The 26850-nt window shown below is 39.4% G+C and overlaps 1 protein-coding gene across 2 annotated transcripts in view; it reads left to right on the forward strand.

Annotated features, from left to right (window-relative positions):
* Positions 1-17052: 17052 nt before the first annotated feature.
* ITGAV (integrin subunit alpha V) overlaps positions 17053-26850 on the forward strand; it is a 90369-nt gene continuing 80571 nt past the window's right edge. The window contains exon 1 of one of the 2 annotated variants that reach the window (XM_028168587.2): positions 17053-17546. In XM_028168587.2, coding sequence (XP_028024388.2) covers positions 17362-17546 — 185 coding nt within the window. In that variant the 5' untranslated portion in view covers positions 17053-17361. The remainder of the gene's footprint in view (positions 17547-26850) is intronic. The other variant, XM_028168588.2, reaches the window with a different exon arrangement.

The raw sequence follows: 26850 nt of genomic DNA on the forward strand, positions 1-26850 counted from the left end.
GGCTGTGTTGGGTCTTCGTTTCTGTGCGAGGGCTTCCTCTAGTTGCGGCAAGCGGGGGCCACTCTTCATCGCGGTGCGCGGCCCTCTCACTATCGCGGCCTCTCTTGTTGCGGAGCACAGGCTCAGTAGTTGTGGCTCACGGGCCCAGTTGCTCCGCGGCATGTGGGATCTTCCCACACCAGGGCTCGAACCCGTGTCCCCTGCATTGGCAGGCAGATTCTCAACCACTGCGCCACCAGGGAAGCCCCTGGGCTAAAGTCTTTAAGTAATCTTTAAGTAAGAGGGCAGGTATTTTTTAAAAAGCAGCAAAATTGAGGCAGAAAGAGAAAAAGAGTGTGCAGGTTTCTTAGAGCGTCGTGAAAGGAGGAGGCAGGAGAATAGGAAAGACGGATGCTCAGGGAGGTTTATCTGAGGAGCAAGACCAACTGCAGGTGAATATTCTGAAGCTGCTCCAGAAAGACAAAGGCGAATCTGCTACCTAGAAACAGCTGAGTGTTTTACTTACGTGTACGTCCCGTGATGGGTGCGTCATGAACCCTAGCAGGTGTGAGTCTTTAAAGCCTTAGCTTTATTCGGTTGTCCTGGATGATGGTGATCCTCGGAGCGTCTGGGTCCTGCTTTTATCCGTCTCATATATGTGATTTCTGCTAACGTGCCATTGGAAGAAGGGGTTCCACTGCCAGGAAACATTTGAAAACCAAGGAGTTAAAGCATGAAGGCAATGTTATTTAATTGAAGAGAAAGATTATCAGACCAGTGATATTTTAGTTTCTGACATTGCTGCTTCTCAGTGGCAGATATAGTCAAATTCAGTCTTCGTATGGTTCTCTTTTGTTCTCAGGAGGTGATGGGAACTCATAAAACCTTCAACAACTGCCATCTCCCCGGGTCCTGTGGTGAGTTCAACCTGCATTTTCTTTGCCACAGTGAAAGTGAAATAACTTGTGGTGAAAACCCCAATTTCTTGTGTAGTAACATAACTTCTCCTCAGATGTCTCCCTTTTTAGGAGCTGTTTGTGAAACTTAAGTTGCTGAAATAGAGTAAGAAAAAAATCATAGATACGTACAGAAAGTTGTCATTGAAGATCCTTCCTGGCTTTTTATGGGCTTGAAGGCTCTCTGACACTCACCAAATTATGACTTTTTCCCCCTTTCTCTTGGGAAAAAAGTAGAATTAACTGTCACTCTTAGGAAATCACATAAACATACGTTTGTGTTTGCCTAGAACATAAATTATACATATTGTAATAAGGGAAAATATATAGTATTTGTGTAATTACAGTGAGAATCTTTTTGTTTATAAATTATGATAACTTGCAACTTAACACATCTGTATTTATCAGGATTGGCTAGGATATATTTCAGTATCAAATTAACTCACAAATCTCAGTGACTTAACCCAGCAAAAGCTTGTATTTCACTCTATTGCATGAGACACGTTTAGTAAAAATATGTGATACAAACATCAGGTTTTTTATTTCTTTCTATATACCAAGATAGCATGAGTAGAAAATAATACAAATTATGCTTTCTGGCCAATAAAATGCCTATGAAAATAATGATAAGTTTTTCTGTCAAGGCTAAAACAAATTGTCTCTAAATATAGTAGCAACCAATGTGTGGTGAGGACAACAAACAATTTTCAAGCCATCATAGCCACAAAACTAAGATTAACTGAGGAAATGACTTGTTAGACTGACATAGTTTTCACAGTGTCTAAAGACAAATTTGTCATTTATCATATAAAGAAAAACTTTTAAACCACCATTGCCTTTGACCACCACAAAAATATTACGCCAATGATCAAGTAATTTTCACATGCAGTTTAAAACTAACAAAACCAGATTTATATAACAATAAGGACTGGGGGAATATTTAAATTTTATAATTGAGATAACTGATTAATATTGGAATTAAAAATTGGGGGCACATGTGGGGATATTTTCCTGTATATAAATACTAAGATTTATATGGGACAGACTCCTTGAGGACAGGACTTGTTACTTATCACTCCACAGTGGGCAGATGTACTTATATGCTTGGTTGTATCCCTTTCTTTGCAGAACTACCCTTCCTCCATCCCGAATCATTAAGAACATCCTATCTACTACAGTACTGTGCCACACCCTTGCTACAGGAGTGATTACGTGACCCAGGCAGGGCCGATCCTAATATCTCACTCCTCTGAACACAGTGATTGGTTCAGGGGTAAGTAATTATTATAAACAGAGCCAATAAGAATCATTGCCTGGCGTTGATACACTGGTTTAAGAAGTAGGCAGTTTTTTTAGCTAGGATGGGATTGCTAAACTATGACACATAGTCTGAGATCATGGATAACTCTCTTCCCTCATCAACTGGGGAGCCTGAAGCAGTAGGAGAGGAGAAGACTAAAACAAAGAAGGAAGTAGAGCTGGAAAAGGAAGAGGCAGAAAAAAGGGAGGGTGTGGTGCGGGGAAAACACCACATTCCCTGGGAATTGTGTTGTGTTTGAAGCCAGAACCGACCCTGAGCTTCCTGTTATGTGAACCAATCCATTTTCTTTCTGCTTTGGCTCATGTGAGCTGGGTTATTGTCACTTGCAATTGAAATGGTCCTGACAAACACTTCATTTTTAGAAGCCCTGTAGGATCTGCCATGTGGCCATGGTATCTTACATATAGTACTGAGTCAGTAAAGGTTTTAACTCAGTGAAAGCATAGATGAATCTATCTTCCGGCATCATTGAAAGGTGTTGTAGGTGCCATCACATAATTTTGTGAAAATAATTATTGTTGTCTACTTGCTTCTTTTTTTTTTAACATCTTTATTGGAGTATAATTGCTTTACAATGATGTGTTAGTTTCTGCTTTATAACAAAGTGAATCAGTTATACATATACATATGTTCCCATATCTCTTCCCTCTTGCATCTCCCTCCCTCCCACCCTCCCTATCCCACCCCTCTAGGTGGTCACAAAGCACAGAGCTGATCTCCCTGTGCTATGCAGTTGCTTCCCACTATCTATTTTACGTTTGGTAGTGTATATATGTCCATGCCACTCTCTCACTTTGTCACATCTTCCCCTTCCCCCTCCCCATATCCTCAAGTCCATTCTCTAGTAGGTCTGTGTCTTTATTCCCGTCTTGCCACTAGGTTCTTCATGACCTTTTTTTTTTTTTTCCTTAGATTCCATATATATGTGTTAGCATACTGTATTTGTTTTTCTCTTTCTGACTTAATTCACTCTGTATGACAGACTCTAACTCCATCCACCTCACTACAAATAACTCCATTTCGTTTCTTTTTATGGCTGAGTAATATTCCATTGTATACATGTGCCACATCTTCTTTATCCATTCATCCGATGATGGACACTTAGGTTGCTTCCATGTCCTGGCTATTGTAAATAGAGCTGCAATGAACATTTTGGTACATGACTCTTTTTGAATTATGGTTTTCTCAGGGTATATGACCAGTAGTGGGATTGCTGGGTCATATGGTAATTCTATTTTTAGTTTTTTAAGGAACCTCCATACTGTTCTCCGTAGTGGATGTATCAATTTACATTCCCACCAACAGTGCAAGAAGCTTCCCTTTTCTCCACACCCTCTCCAGCATTTATTGTTTCTAGATTTTTTGAGGATGGCCATTCTGACTGGTGTGAGATGATATCTCATTGTAGTTTTGATTTGCATTTCTCTAATGATTAATGATGTTGAGCATTCTTTCATGTGTTTGTTGGCAATCTGTATATCTTCTTTGGAGAAATGTCTATTTAGGTCTTCTGCCCATTTTTGGATTGGGTTGTTTGTTTTTTGGATATTGAGCTGCATGAGCTGCTTGTAAATTTTGGAGATTAATCCTTTGTCAGTTGCTTCATTTGCAAATATTTTCTCCCATTCTGAGGGTTGTCTTTTCGTCTTGTTTATGGTTTCCTTTGCTGTGCAAAAGCTTTTAAGTTTCATTAGGTCCCATTTGTTTATTTTTGTTTTTATTTCCATTTCTCTAGGAGGTGGGTCAAAAAGGATCTTGCTGTGATTTATGTCGTAGAGTGTTCTGCCTATGTTTTCCTCTAAGAGTTTGATAGTGTCTGGCCTTACATTTAGGTCTTTAATCCATTTTTGAGTTTATTTTTGTGTATGGGGTTAGGGAGTGTTCTAATTTCATACTTTTACATGTAGCTGTCCAGTTTTCCCAGCACCACTTATTGAAGAGGCTGTCTTTTCTCCACTGTATATGCTTGCCTCCTTTATCAAAGATAAGGTGACCATATGTGCGTGGGTTTATCTCTGGGCTTTCTATCCTGTTCCATTGATCTATATTTCTGCTTTTGTGCCAGTACCATACTGTCTTGATTACTGTAGCTTTGTAGTATAGTCTGAAGTCAGGGAGCCTGATTCCTCCAGCTCCATTTTTCGTTCTCAAGATTGCTTTGGGTATTCGGGGTCTTTTGTGTTTCCATACTGTCTACTTGCTTCTTTAACTCAACTTCAAGAAAAAAAATTATTTTCTTCTATAAAGTTCCATTTCCTTGGTGTAACATTGGATCCTTACAGTATAACTGAATTCTTTTTTTAAAAAAAAATTTTTATTGGAGTATAGTTGATTTACAATGTTGTATTAGTTTCAGGCGTACAGCAAAGTGCATCAGTTATACATATACATATATCTTGAATTCTTAATTAATGTACCCATGGGAAATAGCATAAGTGTGGTCGGTCTCCCTGTCTCTCTCTCTCTCTCTCTCGCTCTCTCTCTCTCTCTCTCTCTCTCTATATATATATATATATCAAGCTATTTTCAATCACTTTTAAAATCTGTACAGTTTTCATTTTTATATGATTATTTTCCCCCCAAATGTCTGTGTCTGTCATGCCATTTTCTAGTGCTCATGAACTTTTCCAATTGGAGACCACATTGTAAGTGGTTGTGAGATTCTCATACATGTTTATAAAATCTTATTTAACCCATATTGTTTATGGCTATAATTTAATGGAAGGATAAATTCTCTTCAAGAGCTTTGCCTTCTAGTTGCTGTAACACCTTTTATTAATTTTACGACCATGGCCAAGTCTTCTCTGAAACTATTTTATAGTAATATACAGTTATATAGCATATGTTGTTATATGAAAAAGAGAAAATTTTACTTCAAAATGTGGAAGTAGAATCCTTTTTTAGGGTAAGAAGTTTTTTATACTTACTTTTTTATTTGAAATTTTGAGTCTGGCAATATAAGTCCAAACATCTGAAAAACTAGGGCAAAACAGAGAAGACTGAACTGCTCAGAATGAAAAAATGAGGGAGATTTAGACATGGCCTTGGCCCAGAGTGAAGAAATGGGGGTTTGGGAATGAGGCGAAGAGAAAGAAGAGGGCCTGGTGGAGGTGGGTGAGAACATGATGGGAGGTTGGGAATCTGAGAAGGGGACACAGGTAGGAAGAAGCCACAGTAGGAATGCTGAGGGCTTTAAAGAACAGGGTTATTTAATGTTCACCTGTAACACAGCCCCTTCCACTATTACCCTTCAACTTTCTACAGAATTCTGCTACATGTAACTACCTTGCATTTAGGTTGCTTTGTGGAATCAATGTAAAAGGGACTGTGTTCCATGTTTGCGTGTATATGCAGGGTTGAATGAACAGACCAGATGCAGGACTGAGGTACAAGTGAGACTGAGAACTCCATATAGGCTGAAGCTCCTTTGAGAATCCTGGGAAACATTGGGAAAGAGGCTGGCAATAGTAGGAATTACTTATAGCTCACCAGATGCACATCTCACATGTGCAAGTAATATCACTTTACTTTAAAATCGACTTGAATCTGATTCAGAACCCTTATTGCTCCTGCATGACACCATCAATTCCTGTGGCTTTGCTCCATCCAAGCAGAGAGATCTCTGGTGAATCTGGAAGTTCCAGCATTTAGGTATGGTCTCCACAGCCTGCTACCTAGACATCATATTTGAAGATGAGAGAGGTGTCCCAGAAGGGAAGGGTTATTGAAGGTAGTAAGAGGAAAATCAAGAAGGTTGGAAATATTAATGCCAGAGCAGATTCAGGTTTTTTTTTTTTCACTGCATTTGGCACATTGTAGTTCTGCAATGACTAAATTAATGCCTTGGTTAATTCCAGATATTAGAAACAGGGAAATTTTGGTGCAGAATGGAGAAGAAAACTGAGAAGAAATAAAGTTTAACTGCTCATTTTTGCAGCTACGGTGATATAAAGTTGGAAGGGAGTTTAGAATCCATCAAATTCAATTCTTTCACCTCCTTGAATACCATCTATAACTATACTATCCAGTTCGGGAGCCATTAGCCACATGTGGCTATTAAAATTAAATAAAATTTGAAATTTAACTTCTCAGTCATACTAGCCACATTTCAAGCGTTCAGTAGTCACATATGGCTAATGTAAGTATTTGAGACAGTAGAGATACAGAATATTTCCATAATTGCAGAAAGGTCGAATATTTCCATAATTGCAGAAAGGTCTATTATATCCCTATCAAATGGTCATCCAGCCTTAGCTTAAATTCTTTTTACGAATGTCATTCACTATTGCATTTTGGGTCAGACATAATTGTTAGGTTGTCCTTGAAGTTTTCTTCCATATATTTATCCTAGATATTTTACACATATGAAAATATTTATTCTCTATAGGAAGCATTTTATTACAATAACTGTTCAAAATTTTTGTTAATGATAAGGATATTCTGAACTGAAATAGAATAACTAACCTGAAATATTTAGAATAAAAAAGTTAACTCAGTTTCTTAAAGAATCTCATTTCTGCTTAAAGAGTAGCATAATTGTAACTACATAATAGTAGTTTATTTTTTCAAAACTCAAAAGAAAAACTAACTATGGAAATGCCTTTATGCTTCACAAAAATGCTGAACATGTACCAAAACTTTTATTTAATTCTTTTATGTTTCTATGAGCTAAACCTAATACAATTATGTGATTAAGAGCTCTGCATCTAACTCCTTTCTGAATGCAATCATTTCCTATTAAATCCAGATATTTAGCATTTCATGAAAATCCCCTGGCACATTTCCGTAATGACTGAAAGGTGGAAATCTTTAATTAGTCTTCAAGTTTTTAGAGGAAGTATGAGTGGAGAGTTTAGAAAAACCCTCAAATGACTCATTTAAAAGGAACATAATAGGTGAGGACACCAACCCATCTAAAAGAGTATTGCTCACAAGAACTTAATTCATACTTGTTTTATTAATACCAACAGTTGAACGAGCTTCCACAGGGCATACAAAACTCTATTAGGCACTAAAAAAGTGAACCAACCCTGCTTTCTGTAAATAATAATAACCTTGTATCATCAAGAAAGCTGTCAATGCTTTTGTTTTAGTTACTTTAAAAAGTAGGAAGAGTGGTCAATATATCTAGAACAATTTCTGTCAAAATAGGGTAAGAATCCAAATGTTTGGTACTCAAAATTTAAATCTGTTGTTTGAGGAATTAAGGTGGGTATATCAGTTAGGATTAGGTTAATCATGGTATAACTGAAAACCCTTGTAGTATCTATTTAAACAGAGATAGAGGCATATTTTTTCTCTTACATAATAGAGAGGTTTACTCTCTAAGACAGAAATGATGGGTCCGTGGTTATCAAAAACCCAGACTTTCTGCTCTGTAATTCTTAAATCATGACCTTCATTACCAAATATACCTCCTCTTGTTTGCAGTGAGGCTGCTGCAGCTCCAACCAACACACCCATGTCCCAGGCATCAGCTGTAAATAAACTGTAGAGGAAAAAGGGCTTCTGATAGTTAAGCTAGCCCTCTTCTAAGAGGTTTCCTAGTAGCTCCACATTGACAACTTCTACTGACATCTTCTGGTCATCTATAAGGGAGCTGGGAAATGCAGGGTTTTTTGTCTTTGTTTTTCCCAGTTAGACACATTATTGCCATTACATAATATAGGAGTATTACCAAAGGGGACAATGAATATTTGGTAGGTAGATAGTGGTCTCTGCTGGAGCAGGTGGTTTATCCCATCCCTGTGCTATACTTCCATTGTTGGATAGGTCACACTTTATCCAGTTATTTATATAGGAGACAGAGTTGTGTTGCAGTAAAGAGCATAGACTGTAACTAGACCGATCCTGTGTCCCAGTTTGCCCTAGATAGTTCTGGTGCATAGCTGTTGAACCAGTATAATTATTATCACTATCCCCATTACTCTCTAAAAAGTGTCCCCGTTGGACAATAAATTATATGATTACTTTAGCTATAACTGACTGGCTGAAACACCTCTAACACTTCCTAGCTCTGTGACCATAGCACATTATATAACTTCTCTAAACTCTGTGTCTTAGTTATCTATTGCTGAGTAACAAATGTATTGGCTCAAAGCAGCAAATATTTATTATCTCACAGTTTCTGTGGGTTAGTAATTATACCACAGCTTAGATGGATAGTTTTTGGCTCAGGGCGGGGTGTCTCTCTTCAGGTTAGATGTTGGCAGGGGCTGCTAGCATCTGAAGGACTTGACTGGGAAGAAGGAGCCACTTTGAAGGTGACTCACTCACATGGCTGTTGGGAAGAGGCCTCAGGTTCTCACCATGTGGTCTTCTCCATAGGGCAACTTGTAAGTTCCCACCACAAGGCATCTGGCTTCCCATCTGGAAGAGCAAAAGGACACCTTTTATGACCTAGTCAGCAAAGTTGCACGGTCACTTTTTTTTTTTATCCTATTCATTGCAAACAATTCACAAGATTCAGACCACACTCAAGGGATGGGGTATTAGGCTCCACATCCTGAAGGGAACATACTTTAACATCACCACCCTTGTTTTCCTCTGTAAAATGGGGTAAAATTACCCACATGCAGTAATCGTATTGTTATGAAGAGGTGTAATCCATATAAAACATTTTAATACAGCACTTGGCAAGTAGTGAAATATGTCCCTTAATTATTAGCTAATTTTATTTACTTGAGTATTTGCCTAATTAAACTGTAGGTTCCTGGCAGGGGGGTTCATGTCTGTTTTGTTTTGGTAATTCAAGCTCCAATTGCAGTGTTGGGCATATAGAGGGCACTTAATAATAAATATTTGATGAATAAATGAATGATTAACTAGTCTTTAATAAGACTAGTTAAGTGGAATGTTTCTGAAAGTGGAAAGAAAATGCAATAGTCATGTGAATGAATTTATGTTTTATTTGTGTTAAAAATCAGATTTTCACAGCTGTTTATATAATAGAACATGAAAAAGTGCATACTAGTATAGTGTGTACTGTTACATAATTTTAATATTATTCACTAATATAAAATGCTGTTGTAGCGGGAGTTCCCTGGCAGTCCAGTGGTTAAGACTTGGTGCTTTCATTGCCGTGGGCCTGGGTTCGATCCCTGGTTGGGGAACTAAGATCCCACAAGCTGTGTGGTGCTGCCAAAAAAAAAACTTAAAAAATTAAAAACAAAAAATGCTATTGTAGGATTACCTTCTTATGTTTTTGATATTAAAGTTTCTTCTGCAAAATTGTGTTTTGTAGACATATATCTAGCTATGTCTTTTAGTGACATGGAGATGATTTTTTTTTTCGTTTTTTTGGACATAATTTTTAATAAGAAAATAACAATCATTTAGATGACATTACTAAACAATAGTAGGATTAAATCATGTATCTAAGGAAAAGAATTTCAGGACCTATACATACATATGTATTATACAAATACTGTGTTTTGTCATTAATGACACATCTTCTTGCCATTTTTTCCAAGAAATAAACATATGCGTGACTTTGTAGACTTTTTAAAAGATCTTCTGATTATGAGTGTTTAAATTTATCATAAATCTGACGGAAAAAAGAATTAGAGGTTTTGGGAATTCCCTGGCGGGCCCTGGTTCGATCCCTGGTTGGGGAACCAAGATCCCACAAGCTGCATGGCACAGCCCAAAAAAAAAAAAAAAAAAAGAATTAGAGGTTTTGGTTTATAATCTCCAGTAAAAGAAGTAAGGCTACATTTATACTAAATGATTAGTAGGAGGAAAGCATTAGCAATCATCTATCAAGGGCCAAAAACATTTAAACTTATACCACGATTCCTTCTATGACTCATGACATTAAAAAAAAAACAGTGATTTATAAAAAAATTCTATGGTTTTTATGTATTATTTTTTAAAAATATGTTTGCTAATTCTGAATATACTACAAACACTTTCCTCTCTGTATCTAAGCCTCTAATTTGACTTTCCAATGATTGAAGAGTAGCAGACAGCATTACCCTCTTCCACACATGGATTTTTTTTCTTGTATTATATGTGCTGTACTGAGAAGTGTGATCTATTTCGTAGCACACATCAGAGTACACATCAACACTTTAAGCCTTAAAAAAAAAATTAAATCCCCTTAAGTAGTTATAACGTAAGAGGAGTCTGTAATATTTAATTAGTTTAAATGGAATAATATGCATGATCTTCCTTTTACATTTTTACATGTTGATCATTTGAAGGGAAATTCTGAAAACCATCAGGCGTGTCCTTGGAGTGAAGAATGCCTATCATGAAAGTAAAGTGGTTTTTCACAAAGAGATGCAGAGAACTCCAAGAGTGCGCAGGACATTTCTTGCTATTCATGATTAATTTTTATCTCCTTCATAAACTCCATATCCTAATCCCAAATTGCAACAAGGAATGAAAAACAGCTACTCTTCTAGATGAAGTTAGTAGCTTAATCCTATTTCCTTGCTACTTATAAAATGAATCTATTAGATATCCTTGGACTTTCCTACTTCTTTTTTTTAATAAATTTATTTATTTATTTATTTATTTATAATTCATTTATTTTTGGCTGTGTTGGGTCTTCGTTTCTGTGTGAGGGCTTTTTCTAGTTGCGGCAAGTGGGGGCCACTCTTCATCGCGGTGCGCGGGCCTCTCACTGTCGCGGCCTCTCTTGTTGCGGAGCACAGGCCCCAGACGTGCAGGCTCAGCAGTTGTGGCTCACGGGCCCAGTTACCTCGCGGCATGTGGGATCTTCCCAGACCAGGGCTCGAACCCGTGTCCCCTGCATTGGCAGGCAGACTCTCAACCACTGTGCCACCAGGGAAGCCCAGACTTTCCTACTTCTTGAAAAGTACATCATTCATTCATTTATGCAAGACTATTTATTGACTTATTACCTTCGTGTGTTCAATTTAAGGTCACAATTCCTTTTTTATTCACACTTTCATTCATTTATCCTTCAACAAATACTTCTTGGTTTCTTGCTATTCAATAAGAACTGTGCTGGCACTGGGCATTTAATGATGGGTAAGATCAACACAGTCATTGCAATTTTATTTGTCAAGTATACCTCAATAAAGCTGGGGGAAAAAGATCAACATGTCCACTTCTCCCATGGAATTTACGGACAAAATTCATCAACAGGTTCTTTGTGATTTTTTGAAATATAAATTCAGCACTGTATTCAATGTTATGGAAGAATATATAAATTATGAAAACATAGCTATTTTTAAGGAACTGATAATTTCACTAGGAAAAATCTAAGATGCCTGAATATATCAAGAATTAATATTAAATAGAATTATATTCAAATACTGTCAAAAACACCAGGAAATTAACACAGGAATAATTAAATGCTAAGTTGTGAGTGGGTTAGACTTGGAAATACAAGCCATTTTAAAGAAAAGGGAGACAATGAAGCCATGTAAAGCTCCCTGGAGAAGTCTTGCGCTGAATGCTGAAGTTTGGGTGGAATTGCGATAGGAGAGCAGGTGAAAGAATGATATTCCAGGGTGAGGAAAAAAGAACCTCAGGAACAGAGGCACAGAGGAAGGGGTGAGTGCGGCATATTTATAAGACTGGAGGAGGGCTTCCCTGGTGGCGCAGTGGTTGGGAGTCTGCCTGCTGGTGCAGGGGACACGGGTTCGAGCCCTGGTCTGGGAGGATCCCACGTGCCGCGGAGCGGCTGGGCCCGTGAGCCACAATTGCTGAGCCTGCGCGTCTGGAGCCTGTGCCCCGCGACGGGAGGGGCCGCGATAGAGAAAGGCCCGCGCACCGCGATGAAGAGCGGTCCCCGCACCGCGATGAAGAGTGGCCCCCGCTTGCCGCAACTGGAGAAAGCCCTCGCACGAACCGAAGACCCAACACAGCCAAAAATAAATAAATAAATAAATAAATAAATAAGAAAATCCTTTAAAAAAAAAAAAAAAAAAGACTGGAGGAGATCTGCACAGGTGCTTACCGACCGTACTGGTACCGAAGGTTCCTGCCCAAAGTGCTCTGCTCCCTTCATGCACAGAACAAGAGCTTGTTCTGTTCACAGGCATGAAAGTTACCTGTTTTGTGATTTCGATTTTGGTGCTTTGAATCTCAATTTTCTAGGATATCTTCTATCATAGGTTATTCAAACCCTGAAAGTTGTTCGAGAAAGGACTCTTAAGGCAAGAGAACCAGGAAAAAGATGCTCAATAAATATGCATTTTCAGGAGGAAATATGGCTGGATATTTTAAATCTAAGTTTGAATCTAATAGAAACAATATGTTTTATGTATAGTTTCTTAATCCATTCACTAACTTTCTCTTCACACTTGAGGTTATGTAGTAAGGTCATTATTTTCAATTTTGGCATTCATACATGTACATTCTTGGGATTTTTATACAAAAGTAATCAATATGGTCTTTTCAGTTTGACCTTTAAGTCCCATGATATTAAAGAGAAAAGATGAAAATTTAAAAACCAGATTGTATAAGTGAGATGAATAAACTAAATGCATGTTGGAGAGAAAAGAAATATACAGATGGTGAAATGTTTTAATGTATTAATCAGGCCAGATCTTAATCTTTTGACAATACATATTTTCTTTGGCTTACCAACATACTCAGTCCTGAGTGGAAAAAATCCAAAGAAGTTTCCTGGATAGTAAATATTTCTATTAAGCAATAGTCCATTTAAGTTAAATCCATTAAAAAAAAAAAAGTTTAGAGAAGAGCTGCCTTTTTGTTTTTGAAACTTCGAAAGATTAGTTATCCATGTCTTGTTCTTTAAACAAGGGAATGAAGATATCTCCACATTTTTCCCAGCATTTATCTCAAACTTCTCAAGTTTGTAACTAACTTTTCTTAGTACATGGAAAAAGTGTTCTAAATGCCACAAATAATTGATTTCCTACTGTTACGAAAATATAAATATATTACTTATAGATGAGGATGAGAAACAATTCTCCTCCTTGATATTCATGGATGTGAGCCAATTTCTCCTCAGTGGACATCATTATTCTGCCTAGTATGGGGGAAGGAGATTTGAATGAGACCAGATGACTTTGTTCCATGGGGCTCTCAACAACCACCCTAGTTACTCTGGGGAGGTCACTGAGGCCCCAGGTTCTCAGGGGTGGGGAGGACCTTGGAGATCATCACCAGGGCCCTTCCTTGACCACAAGGATATGGAGGTCAGAAGATGTGAAGAGATTAGAAGATGGAATATACATACAAAATTGTCTCTTCTCTTTCATATTAACATCACAAAAAATTCACTTACAACTATTTTCTTCATAATAAAACTTTAGTAGATTAAGACGATTTCTAGTCTTTACTACAATTGTTCAGTTACTCTTTTATAATTTCTTCTTAGACAAACCTTGTCAAGTTAGTGACGAATACAACCAATAATAAAGTTTGATTAAAATATTTTATTGGTAAACATGCTACAGCATGGATTAAGGGTAAAGATAATTTAAGTAAACTTTCAGATCACTTTGAATATATTACTCTTTTATCTTTGTTATTCTTGTATTGTTATATTATGTATCTTTATACCGTAAGAGGCAACTTAGTGCTAATGGGTGTGAGCTTGGAGTCAGACCATCATGCATTCAAAATCTGCCTCTGCCACACTACCTTTGTGACCTTGGAAAAATTATTCAATCTAGTAGAGAATCAGTTTCTTCATCTTTAAATTGGGCATATTAATAGAAACTACCTAACAAATGACTTTATGTATACACAAAATACTTAGCACAGTTCCCAGTACATAATGAATATACTTAATAAAAATGTTAGTTATTATTATCTCTGAACAATGGAATTAATTCCATTGCTGTGCTCAGTGTTGAGCTCAGAGGATACAAAAGCGAAAGGCATGGTTCCCGGTAGAAGGCTTCCTAGAGGACATGATGATGCCTGATACACATCTTGAAAGAAGAGTAAGAAATAGCCAGGTAGAGGGCATTGTGTAGGTTTGTATGTGGCAGAAGGATGAAGGCTGATTGAGGAGGAGGGCTAATGTTTTCTAGGAAGATAGAGACCTGTGAACAAAGATGGCATTCTGGGGACACTGTAAATAATTAATTTAATATGTAATTGATTTAATATGGCTAAAAGTACTTTGTGAGGTGGAGAGTGGTAAGGGCATGACAGTGAGTAAGATCATGCTGGGGATGTGTCGAATGAGAAATGCAGTGAATCAAAGACAGACACCAGGACAACGCTAACATTGAAGGAGCAGATTAGGAAACAAAGCCCAGAAAGGAGACAAGTTTTCTGCCTTCCTTCTCTTCTCTTCCACACACCTAAGGGCTGGCTGGCAATCTTTTGTGATACAGAGAGGAAAAGGCAGCTCTCTGTAGGGTACATAGAAGTAGAAATATAATGTTGTACCCATGAAACTTATATAATGTAATAAACCAATGTTATCTCAATAAAAATAAATATAAAAAAGAAAGGCAGTACTGGGGGGTGAGGTGGCCAAGTAAATCTCCCTAATAAATAGCTGGGAGAGGAGAGGCAAGCGAGAGTTGGACAAAAAAGCAATGTAACAAACACTGTAGGGTCTGTTGTGTTTAGTGGATTAAGGGCTCTAGAGAAATGGAGAGTGGAAAAAGGGGATTTCAGAAGGGTTTCTGTGGATTATGAACTGAATCCTCCTTGATGTTAGCTGAAAAATAAAAATTTGAAATTCCTTATGGTAACTGGACTGAGCTCCTTTGATAAGAAAACTGAGGCACATGATGATTGGAGTCATTTGCCTAGGGTCACACAACTAATTGAACTCAGGCATTTGAATTTATAGGAATCAGTAGAATCAAGATTTTAATCATAGGATAAAGCAGTAGGGGGTAAAATTCAAAGTCAAAATTCTTTTACTATTTTATGTTCTCTGTAAAAAAGTGATTATACGTAATGTCAATATATTATATAGTTGTCTTAAATTGGAAAATTGTTTATGTATTTAGTTTAAAGAGTGCCATGGGAATGGGGGAGGTGCATAGGTTTTCATCTGTAGCATAAAATACACTCTTTCCCTCTCCTATGCATACAGTACGCAGCACATTGTGGATTCTGAATAAGCACTGGCTGAATTGATATGTACTGTAATAAACTCCCTCAGTTTGCAAGGTGCTGGATAGATGACTGCTCAAGCCTGACTTCTCTGTTACAAAAATGCCTGCATTTACAACCCTGGGTGCCTTAAGATACTGGCTCATCCTGGTTCACAGTCTCCTCATAGAAATGTGGTCCTCATTCATTCAAGTTTCAGGGGGCACATGCATGTTGCCATGGCTTTGGCTTTTTCCTTTTCCTGGTTTTCTCATTTCTTCCCTCCACTCCTCTTGTCTGTTAGACCTCTGTCCTGGATCAGATGTTGAGGAGTGAGAGGGCTTACTGGGTCCAGCCAGAGTTTAAACACTCTTCTGCCCTCCCTATCTGGGTGAATTTCCAAGGGGATTGGTTCTCAGGCTTTTAAGGCATAAATGACCCTTTGGGTTTGTGTGTACATACCCGTGGCCTCTCCGTGTACCACAGAACATGGTGAGGAGAAAGGTACATTTGTATTTATGCGTTAAGTATTTGTGTAGGATTGCCTGTCTCACATGGTAATTTCCTTTAGGCAAGTGCTGGACCGTATCTTGTAATACATGCCTGAGGTTTTGCTGCATATTTTTAGTCACATTTAAAAATCAAAATATATGATGCAATTAAGTACTATATATTCAAATTAGAGACTAAAGTTTACATACATGTACCTTCACAGGATTAAACTCAATGTGCATTGTAATTGAGTGTTAATAGTTACATTCGAAATTACTGTTCTAATACTTGTAAGTTTTTAAGATCCAAACAGTGCCATTTATACTGTTTTGTTCACCAAATTCTTTAGCACGTGAGACACAATATGGGGAAGTCACTTCTCTGGGCAAAGTTTACTCATCATTTCCTCTCCATTCATTCATTCATTCAACATTTTAATGATTGCTTACTATCTGCCTGGCAAGGTGCTAGGACTTGTTAATATAAAGGAAAAGGTCAAGGTTCCTTCCTCGCGCTGGCAGGAGCCTGGGCGACGTGGAAAACACCAGCAGCAAGCAAGCCCCAAGGGACCCCAAGGTGCATATTCCTTCTTCCAACTCTAAAATCATATTTCTACCCAAATGTCCTAAATCAACCAGTTAGTTATCCGAATCATGCGACTTCCCCTAATAAACTAGGAATAAGGTTTTGACTAATCTGATGTGATTTAAAACGATTTCTGCTGATTCTTTGCCTTGCCCATCCTTTCGTGGACGGCTGAAGTTCAGCTTTAATACAACTTGCCTGGAAGAGGCTGTGCTAGCATTCTGAAAGTTTATAATTAAGTTCAGTGTTTGCGTGTGGGCTAGAGTGGGGAGGAAAACGACCATTAATTATAGAGTTTCGGTTGTGAGTGCCTGCCAGGCTTTTAAGTAGCAGACACACGAGAAACGGATAAAGCTTTCCTCACTTTTAAATAAAAGTCGCACAGCAGTTGCCAGCGGCATTCGGGTGCCCTTGGCGCGCTGCTGGACGCGGGCGGGTTGGGACGCTTGAGCATCTCCCCCACCCCGCCACCTCCGTCCTCCCGGTCCTGGGTCTGAGGCCCTAGTCCAGGAGTGCTCCCAGAGGGCTCTGAGGGTCTGGGGCCTCGGTACAGGAGCTCTGTTCTTGGGACAGCAGGCGAGAGTGCGCACGGAAGTGCGCTCGACTTGCCCCAGGCCGAGGCCGACTCTCCTCCCCCACTTCCTCCTGCGCGTTGGCTCAGCCTCCGGGGCGGCTCCTCCTCCTGCTCTGCCTCCTCCCACTAGCCGCGGCGGCACTCCGGCTGGGGGTGCGGCGCCCAGCCCTGCAGTCCCGAGCCCGAGGCGCGGCGCTGAGCGGCCGAGCGAGAGGGAGGCGAGGGGCCGCCCGCGCTGCTGTCCCCGCCCCGCGCGCCCTGCGCCCCACTTCCCGGGCGGCCGCTCGGAAGCTCAGCCCTCCTGCCTCCCCCGGCGCTGTCCGGGACTCGCCGGGAAGCGAGCAGCTGGCAAGTTTCGGCGCGCGCAGGCGGCGGGCCGCGGGCACCGTGCGCTCCGGGCGGGGTGGCCGCGTCTCCGGGCTCGGCGCCCCGCGCGCACTTCGGCGATGGCTTCCCTGCCGCGGCGGCGGCTGCGCCTTCGCCCCCGCCGCCTCCTGCTCCTTCTCCCCGGATTCCTGCTGCCTCTTTGCGGCGCCTTCAATCTAGATGTGGACAGTCCTGCGGAGTACTCTGGCCCCGAGGGAAGTTACTTCGGCTTCGCGGTTGATTTCTTCGTGCCCAGCGCGTCTTCGTAAGTGGCCGCACTTGGAAGGGGAGTCGGCCCCCTCCCCCATCGCGCGCACCCACCCTGCGATTTCCCACAGGGAGAGATCTCTGCAAGAGATTCCGGCGCCTTTCTATCCATTCCCTCTAACCCTCCCTACCCCCACTGGGCGATTTAGGTTCTGGGTGGATGAAATACTTGGGGGAGGTGAACCCGTGCACCTCCCACCACCCAGTTCCCCCTTCTCCTCTCCTCAGAGGGAGCGCTTTGAAGCAGACCTGTGATTGAAATTAGGGGAAAGTAGGAAATCAACAAAGGCTGGTCTGGCTGGACACCGCGCCGCCTCTGCTGGTGTCCGGGACTTGGTCAATTTCATTTCCGAACTTCTTTTTCTCCCGTACCAGTTAGCCTTCCCTGTAGTCTTTTTGTTTTTTGGCTTCACAGACTTAAACACCCGTGTTTTTCGCTCTCCCTAAACAAGCCCTCCCCCATTCTTTACGCCTCTCAGTCTGATTCTGTTTCTCCTCATCTCCTTTTCCAGACATTCTGATGACTAAAATGACCATTCTGTTTAGTAAATTCATTATCAGTGTCTTATCTCTGAGACTGTCAAACCTTTGCACATTTGAGGGTGAACAGATGAATTGGATGTGTCATCTGTTCTTTTTATAGTGATTCATTATTTAGGTCATTGTTCAGAAAGAACAAGCATGTTTGCTGAGTTTTCACTCACTAAAGGTCATTTGAATACTGTAGTATTTAAGAATTCAGTTATGTTTCAAATTGGCAGCGTTTCGCGTTGCCCAGGATTTGTCATTATTGGATTAAAAGTTGTCTCTGACCTTACGGAACGCTGACGTCATTCTCACCACCCCACCCCCTTTTTTAGCGTTAGAAGTACTGATTTAATGTGTTCCCTGGATGTCTTCTGATGTTTAACTCTTGTTTCCAAGAGGGAGAACTGTTCTTAGAGTTCTTTCTAAGCTCGTAGAAATTGTAACAACGTATTTTTGTTTTTAATTTTTTTCTATACTCTAAAGTATTTTTTTTTGTGGGGAGAGGGAGGATAATTTTAATGGTCAGTACTTTTTAGTACTATTTTTCCTATTCATACATGACTAATTTGAGGATGATCTAAATATTTTTCCATGACTGTTACAACATTCGGCAGGATGTATGCCTTTATAGTGCAGAGGATTTTAGTTGCTTCCAAGGGTGCTCTTTTGGATTTAATTTCTACAGAAATTCTAATAATTTTGAAAATATTGTCTTTCGTCGAGAGTTGGTACTTAGAGTAGCCAGAGTTAGCACTTAAATACTTCCAAGTGGATGGAGTGGTTTGCAAATGTGGCTCTTAATTCGGTGGCAACCCTCTGAGTTCTGTAGTGTAAAGATACATGACAAAATGATAAACTTTAAGTGTTTTTACTATGGAAAATGCAGTAATACTGAACTGTTAGCATGAGATATTTCCTATTTTTGGCTGCGAGGCTGGATGGCTAGTTTGTGATTAGTCATTGTAGTTGTTGAATATACTATGACCTCACAGGTTTGTTTACATGACCTCCCACGTGGGCCTTTAATGGTAAGGTAAAATTGAACTTGGTTTGGTTTCATACAACATTTTGAAACTTTCTTCAGTGACTTTGTACTGATAGACTAGTGAGGTCTAGGTATAGCCTAAGATAAAAAATATAAATCAACTTGGAGATTAAAAAAACCAAAATATATGTAAACAAAGGTTTCTACTTCTGAGCTTTTCAGATTTAACAAAGATTAATGCAAATTTATGCTTAATTTTGTAAAAAGGTACTTTTAAAGTTAACAAGCATTGGAATCCAGGGTGCATGTGGATGCCATTTACAATATTACCAGCTGCATTTATTGTTGTTATTTGGTGTGATAACAAACTTCTAAAGGGAAAAAAAATTCACATAATAGAAAAGTGCTAATTAAAGTTTCCTTTCTTCTGAAGGAAGAGTGCCTGTATTAATGAGGATGCAAGGGTAATGAGGTCTCCTGCTGCTTCCGGTTTCTATAGGTGTCTAAATACCTCTGGCAAGCTATAGAACTGTTTTCTGTCTCATTTTTCTTGTTACAGAAAATTGTTATTGAATTATCTCCATATTGTTGTGAAAACTAATGAATCGATGTTAATTAAAAAGAAGGAAAAAGGAAGTACTAAGCAAAAATATTAAGGTGACTCCACAATGAAATTCCTCCAGAAATGAGCCTTAGGTTTGAAGTGAAAGGTCACAAAAATTATGATTTGAAAAATATAGAAAACAAACTTATGGTTACCAAAGAGGAAAGGTGGGGGGGGGGGGATAAATTAGGATTTGGAGATTAGCAGATACAAACTACTATATATAAAATAAATAAACAACAAGGATTTACTATATAGCACAGGAAACTGTATTCAATATCCTGTAATAAACTATAATGGAAAAGAATATGAAAAAGAACATATATATGTATATGCATATGTATGTATAACTGAATCACTTTGCTGTACACCAGAAACTAACACAACATTGTAAATTAGCTATACTTAAAATAGGAAAAAAATTGTGAAAAATAAAACATTAGCACTCCCTATTATTTTTCCTGTATGAATTAATTTATGGTGACTAGATTGCCAAACTTACGTAAAATTTAAATACTGTATACAGGCCAAGAAGTAAAGGCATGTTTTTCTTGTGGAGAATAATTGGAGAAATTAAAAATTACACCCTAGGCTTAGTTATAATAATGATATCTTACATTGCTTGACCTATTTTATAATTTACAAAGCACTTTTACTTGTGATATCTCATTTTACTCTACACCACAGACCACCAGGGGAAATAGGGAAGCAGATAAATTCACTCTTACAGAACAGGAAACTGAGGCCAGAAGAGTTTGCAGCCTTTAGTTGTTTGAGTGGGATGGTGTGGGGTAAGGGAAAGGATGGGAACAAAATGCAGAGGAAATGAAATTCAAATTCCATTTAATTTTTGTATTCAAATTTTAAAATTTTAAGAAGAAAATGAATAATTTTCTTACTCTTAAGATATGTTATACAGTTCTTATTTTATGTATATATTTATTTTAAAATAATGCTATAGTGAGCAACACTGGATTACAAGGCTTGCTTTTTCCCCTGTTAAACACTATTGGGCCTTATTTACAGTTACTTCATGTCCTATGACCCCAAAGACAAGGTGTGGATGAGTGTGCCCTGGTCGCAGAAGGTCCCACAGACCATACAATGGCTCTCAATCCCAACTTCCTATTTGCAACACTTGGAGAGCTTTTAAAACCATACTGCTGCCCTGGCTTCATCTTCTATCTAAAAGTAGAGCTCTAACTTTATATTCAACAGCCTGTGGATCATTTCTTCTTGACTAGCCTGTCTTACCTCAATTTGACAAAAAATGAACTCTTTTTCACCAAGTGATGTCAGTTGTACCTCTGTTTCTATTAATGGTACTATCATTTTCTCTGTCGCCCTGCAAATAATTTCATATTCCTCCCTCTCATTTTCTATTTTTCTTTGTCTCTCCTACTGGACACCCCTAATATTAGTCAGTGATTAGTTACCAGGCAGAAGGTCCTAGAAATTCTTCCTTGTTAATGTTTCTTTTTTTTTTTTTTAATTAATTAATTTATTATTTACTTTTGGCTGCATTGGGGCTTTGTTGCTGGGTGCGGCTTTCTCTAGTTGCAGCGAGCGGGGGCTACTCTTCGTTGCGGTGCGCGGACTTCTCATTGCGGTGGCTTCTCTTGTTGTGGAGCCCGAGCTCTAGGCACGCGGGCTTCAGTAGTTGTGGCACGTGGGCTCAGTAGTTGTGGCTCGCGGGCTCTAGAGCGCAGGCTCAGTAGTTGTGGCGCACGGGCTTAGTTGCTCCGCGGCATGTGGGATCTTCCCAGACCAGGGCTCGAACCCGTGTCCCCTGCATTGGCAGGTGGATTCTTAACCACTGTGCCACCAGGAAAGCCCTTGTTAATGTTTCTTGCATCCATCTTTGCTTTCCACTTGTAGTTTGACCAGTCGTTACAAGCGTGGTCTGTGGCACTCAGGTCATCAACCCTCTGCCCATCATTTAGCTCTCAGACCTGCAAAGCATCTTACATGTTTCTAATAGTTTTACCTTTCTGAAGCATCTTTTAATCCTGGTATTCTGCTGCTAAAATTTCCTCGAAAATGTTCTCATGTCCAGAGATAAAGTCCAAACTGCTTAAACTGGATGAAGGCCCCTTTCAGTCCGTCCCAGTCTGCATCTACTTTTAAAAGCTTATGTCCCCTTTCTCTCTTCACCTTTGTAACCATCTTCACAACCCTTTACAAAATGACACCAGCTTATTTTAGCGTGGCTATGGCTATATTGGTTCTTCTTTCTTTCTTTTTTTAAAAAATTTATTTATTTATTTTTGCCTGCGTTGGGTCTTCGTTGCTACACGCGAGCTTTCTCAAGTTGTGGAGAGCGGGGGCTTCTCTTCGGTGTGGTGCATGGGCTTCTCATTGCGGTGGCTTCTCGTTGTGTAGCACGGGCTCTAGGCGCATGGGCTTCAGTAGTTGTGGCACGTGGGCTCAGTAGTTGCGTCGCACAGGCTTAGTTGCTCCGTGGCAGGTGGGTTCTTCCCGGACCAGGGACCAGGGCTCGAACCCGTGTCCCCTGCATTGGCAGGCAGATTCTTAACCACTGCACCACCAGGGAAGCCCCTGGTTCTTTTTTCTTATCATAAATAATATATATGCATAGATTCTATCATCATTATATATTTAGAAAGCAAATCCTATGTTGATTTCTCCTGATTAAGGCCCAAGGTTTATAGGATATTATAGAAGAGAAGGGAAAATGTATAGGATTTATGGTTAATGCATCTGTTTTACATCACATAAATGTTGACTGTAGCTTTTTTTTTTAGTGAAAAGTAAATGAGACTGGAATTATAGCCCTTAAGTAACATTCAGTAACACGTTTCTTTCTATATACATATATGATAATTTTTCAGAAGTTCCTTTTGGTGAAGCCTCACTGGTCAGCCAGAGTCAGCCAAAATATATTAACCATGCTTTATCTTGGAAAAGTCAGTGCTGAAAGCAGCCAAATAACTTAGTTCGTTTGGAGAGTTTAAAAAATGTACTTGTCATTGTTTGGCTGGTTGTCTCTCCTTGGTAGTCAAGGTCATGTTCCCTGAAGCAGCTGCCCTTAAAGTACACTTTGGATTGAAAGTGCATCCGAAGGGCATCCTCCTGGTTGGCTTCTCGAATCCTCTTGTCTCTCCCATTCTCTTCCCCTTCCTCCCCGTCTCCCTTACTACCTCCCCTTTCTTCTCTCCTTCCCCCTCCCTTGCCCTTCTGCCTCTCCTTCCGCCATCATTCTGTCCCTCCCTCTCTCCCTTCTCCCCCACTTTCCCTCCCTCCCTCTTTCTTCTTCTCTTACCCCCCTTCCCCCAAACACACATTTCTACTCTTTATCTTTCAGAATTTCTTGTCATGATATTAATGGCCTGCTCATATATATGTAAACCTTAATTTTAAAGTCATTTAATGAAAATGATTCAAGTCATTTAAAAACAATGGTGAGGATGGGGATCCTGATATTCTTGGGCAAACTTTTTGGAAGGGAGATGGATTCTGTCAGGAGGAAGTTGCAAGCTTATGAAACTAAGTTGCTCAGCTTCAAATTTTTGCTGCTTACCAAAGAAATCTGTCAGCCTCAGCTAACTCTGTGTATCTTCCCCAGCTCTCCACCATTGTCAGGAAATGTTGCAAGCCAATTATTACCTATCCTTTTTTTTTTTTTTTTTTCTCTTGAGAGCTTGCATTTGGGTTAATTAATGGCCCTTGAAAACAGATTTTAACTTTTATTCCTACTTTATTAGGGAGTATTTTATTGTTGTTTTTAGTTCTGCTGTCATCTTGTATTTTTATGATGCGTTCACATTTTCTAAGTTTACTTTTATCTATACTATCCACATTCAGAAATTTTCTTTTTTAAGTAATTATAGTGGGCATTGTTATTTCCATTCAACAGAACGGGAAACTGAGGCTCAGAGATTTAAAGTGACTTTCTCAGTTGATTTATATGGTGACTGGAGCCTTTAGTCCCAGACTGCCCATTAGACAATGCTGCTTATATTGCAAAATTTTTTCTGGTCTGTCACTTCTTTTACTTTAATTAAGCTGTTGTAGACATTCATTAGACATTCCTAGATGAACTTCAAGTCGTAAAGATTTAATATTTCTGTAAGGCGTTTCATTAACAGGCTGTTTTTTTGTTATTGTGGCAGAAAGACACAAGACATAAAATTCACCTTCCCAACACGTTAACAGGCTTTTGTTTTCTGTAATATGTGTTGCTTTTGTAGTCCTTAATTTTCTCATATAACATCTTTTACCATTCTGTACTCTTTAATCTCTACAAATATTTAATTTTTCTCTCCACACCTCCCTCTTAGGACTTATTTGTCTAAGACAGTCTTACTGTCTTTATCTCTCCATTTTTCTCTTTTAAAGCTTTCTATAACACTCTTAAAAGGAACTTAAATATCATGTTGACACTTTGCACAAAGAACTTTATTTCTCAGCTTTTTCCCCTCATTAACCTAGCACTTAGAAATTGAGAATGCTCACACATTCCTTTTATATTATTCTACCATTTCCGTGGCATTTCACCAATGTGCAAGACTGCACATGCAGGTATGCTTAGGAAAACTTGATGAACACCCATATTAGTACATCTAATTACCATCATTTCATGCCTATAACGTGCAAATGGTCTGATGCAAAGCAGCAGCCTTGTTCCTGATCCTATCCAAGGAACTCGAGCTCTGTGCTGCCAATAATGAGTGCAGTTTCCATTCAGAACTCTCCTACGATGCCCTTTTTTCTGTCTTTGCTGAAGTCCGTGTCCCCTAATAACTTTCCAGCCCTCTCTGTCTTTAGTGCCAATAAAGAAAGTATCTGAAATCCAAAATTAAGAAGAGAAACGTTACAGAAAGCAATTATTTTAAGGATAATTTAAATAATCGGATGTTTATTAGAGGATGATTTCTGCATTCTACAGGGGTTGGTGATAGTGGAGATGGCTTTTTATGTATGGCTGTTTTGATTGAGACTTATAACTATCAAATTTACTTGCTACTCAATTGTCAATTTAAAAAGCTTTTCTTGAGTGCTTGTTATGTGGCAGCACAAAGATGACTGAGGGTCCCTTCCATTCAAGGAAGCAGTTTATTATAAGGTAGGAAGAAGTGCTTTGACAAAAAATTATTAAAGATTCTGTAGTGTGCTATGTGAGGACAGTCCAGAAATGAGTTTGCTTGTAGGTTTCTAGGCAAATTCTGAGAATCAGCTCCTCTGTCCTGATCTCCTGGAACTGGCCATTATCCACAATATGAAAATCATACACATACCTGTGCTCGTATTACCCTTATTAGGGCTATTGCAGGAATGAGCCTATGCCTCTTCAGGTGTAGACCTGAAAAGTATACTTATCTGAAATATTTTTTTTTGCCTATCATGTACTAAAAACTCATTTAATTCAGATGTGATTTTGTGGCCAAATTTTTGGCCTGTTGAAAAAGGTAAATTTCATATATATGTGTGTGTGTGTGCGCGTGTGTATAATTTAGCTGTTAACCAGCTCTGCTGTAGAAAAGGAGGGCATAATGATACTTAGCTGCTCTCTTATTCATGGGGGCTGAGGGCTATCTTACTCAGCTTTATTTTTTTTCTTGCTGAATGAAAACTAAGTTGGCTATGAGGAGAAAGGCCAGCATTGGTGTTTTACTGATGCCAACTATGACTGCATAAAGCTTTCTTAAACAGGGTGTGGTTTGGTTGGGAGTTTTGTCTTTATTTTGAGTATGGAGTTTTAAGATAAGTGTACGAAAACAGGGTTCCAGCATTTCATGCAGCCATCTTTCGACTGGTCTAAATATGATTTAGCAGATACATCCAGAAGAAATGAAATTGATAAATAAAAGTTAAAACGAAAGCATTCCATATTTAAGATGTAGGTTTGTTCATAACTTCACAAAAAAGTGAAAAGCAATTATGAGTATTTTCTTTGCTAGAAGAATGTTAAGTGGCTTAGTGTTTAACAAGGAAATGAAATGATAATGGTGATAGCATTTATGGAGGGCCTTCTGTGTCTATCTGTATCCTGTTTTCTTCTCCTGTATTTCAGTTAGCTTCTTCTCAGCCTCTTTTACTCTGTCCTCTTTCTCTGACTCTTAAATGTTGTTGCTTCCTCTCTTTCCTCCTCTTCTCTCTGAAGCCTCTCCCTGTGTGAACCCATCCGTTCCAAGCTGACATTCTCAACACGTTATCTCTAAGGGCAGAACTCTCCTCAGAGCAACAGACCACCAATTAGGTGTCTCACAGGTATTTCAAGCTAACATGTTGGGAACCGAACTCGGTTTTCCTGTAAATACTTAGTCTGCCTTCTGCTTCCCTACTCTCTGGGCTTTTCTAGCACAGTAAGTGGTTCTCCCATCCCTGCACTCCAGAAAGAAACCTAGGTGACGTGCTTTAATCTAATCTTCCCTTTCTACCGCATTCAAGCCTCCAGCTGTTCCTGTTCATTCTACTCCAGATATTTCCCAAATCTGCCCATCCATCTCTTTCTCCATCTGTCCTGCCAACCTAGTTTACCGTCACCTCCTTCCTCAGGAGCTGAAAGTCTCTTGCTTTTCTTGTTCCATTTTTGGCCCCCTCCCCCTTAATACTTTCCCCATAAGGCACCACATTTCATCTTCTTTATTAGATTATGTCATTCTCTTGCTTTAAAAAACATTCAGAAGCGTCACATGGACCTTATGATAAAATCCAAAAGTTTTACCTGGCTAAAGGACCTTGTGTGATTTAGCTCTTGCCAAGCTCCGCAGTTTTATCTTGTGCCATTCCCAGCTTGCTCTCCTTTAGCCACACCTCTTTCCTTGTAACTCTTGGAGACTAAGCCCTTTCCTGCCTTGAGTTTTTGTACCTCTGCCTGGGGCCCTCCCATCCACCTCTCCATCCCACTCACTTAGCCCCTCACTCCCAACACACAGACACTCCTTGGCGACCTTCTTCTAATCCTGTACATCTCAATTTACTTAGAGGTAAATCCCTTTGCTGCTTTATCTGAAAGAGGTCTCTTCTCCCTGTTCTTTAAAGATAACTTCCTTAGACATCCCTTTATCCAAAGGAAGTGTCTCCCCTCCATTCCTTAGAGGTAACTTCCCTTAATCTAAAGAAGGTCTCCTCTCCTTGTTCCCAAATAATACCTCTCAGCCAATTGTTGGTTCTTTCGTAGCACTTGTAACAGTGACCAATTTTCTTGGCAAGTTTCTCAAT

Source organism: Balaenoptera acutorostrata, chromosome 8 (genome assembly GCF_949987535.1).
Source record: "Balaenoptera acutorostrata chromosome 8, mBalAcu1.1, whole genome shotgun sequence".
Classification (NCBI taxonomy): domain Eukaryota; kingdom Metazoa; phylum Chordata; class Mammalia; order Artiodactyla; family Balaenopteridae; genus Balaenoptera; species Balaenoptera acutorostrata.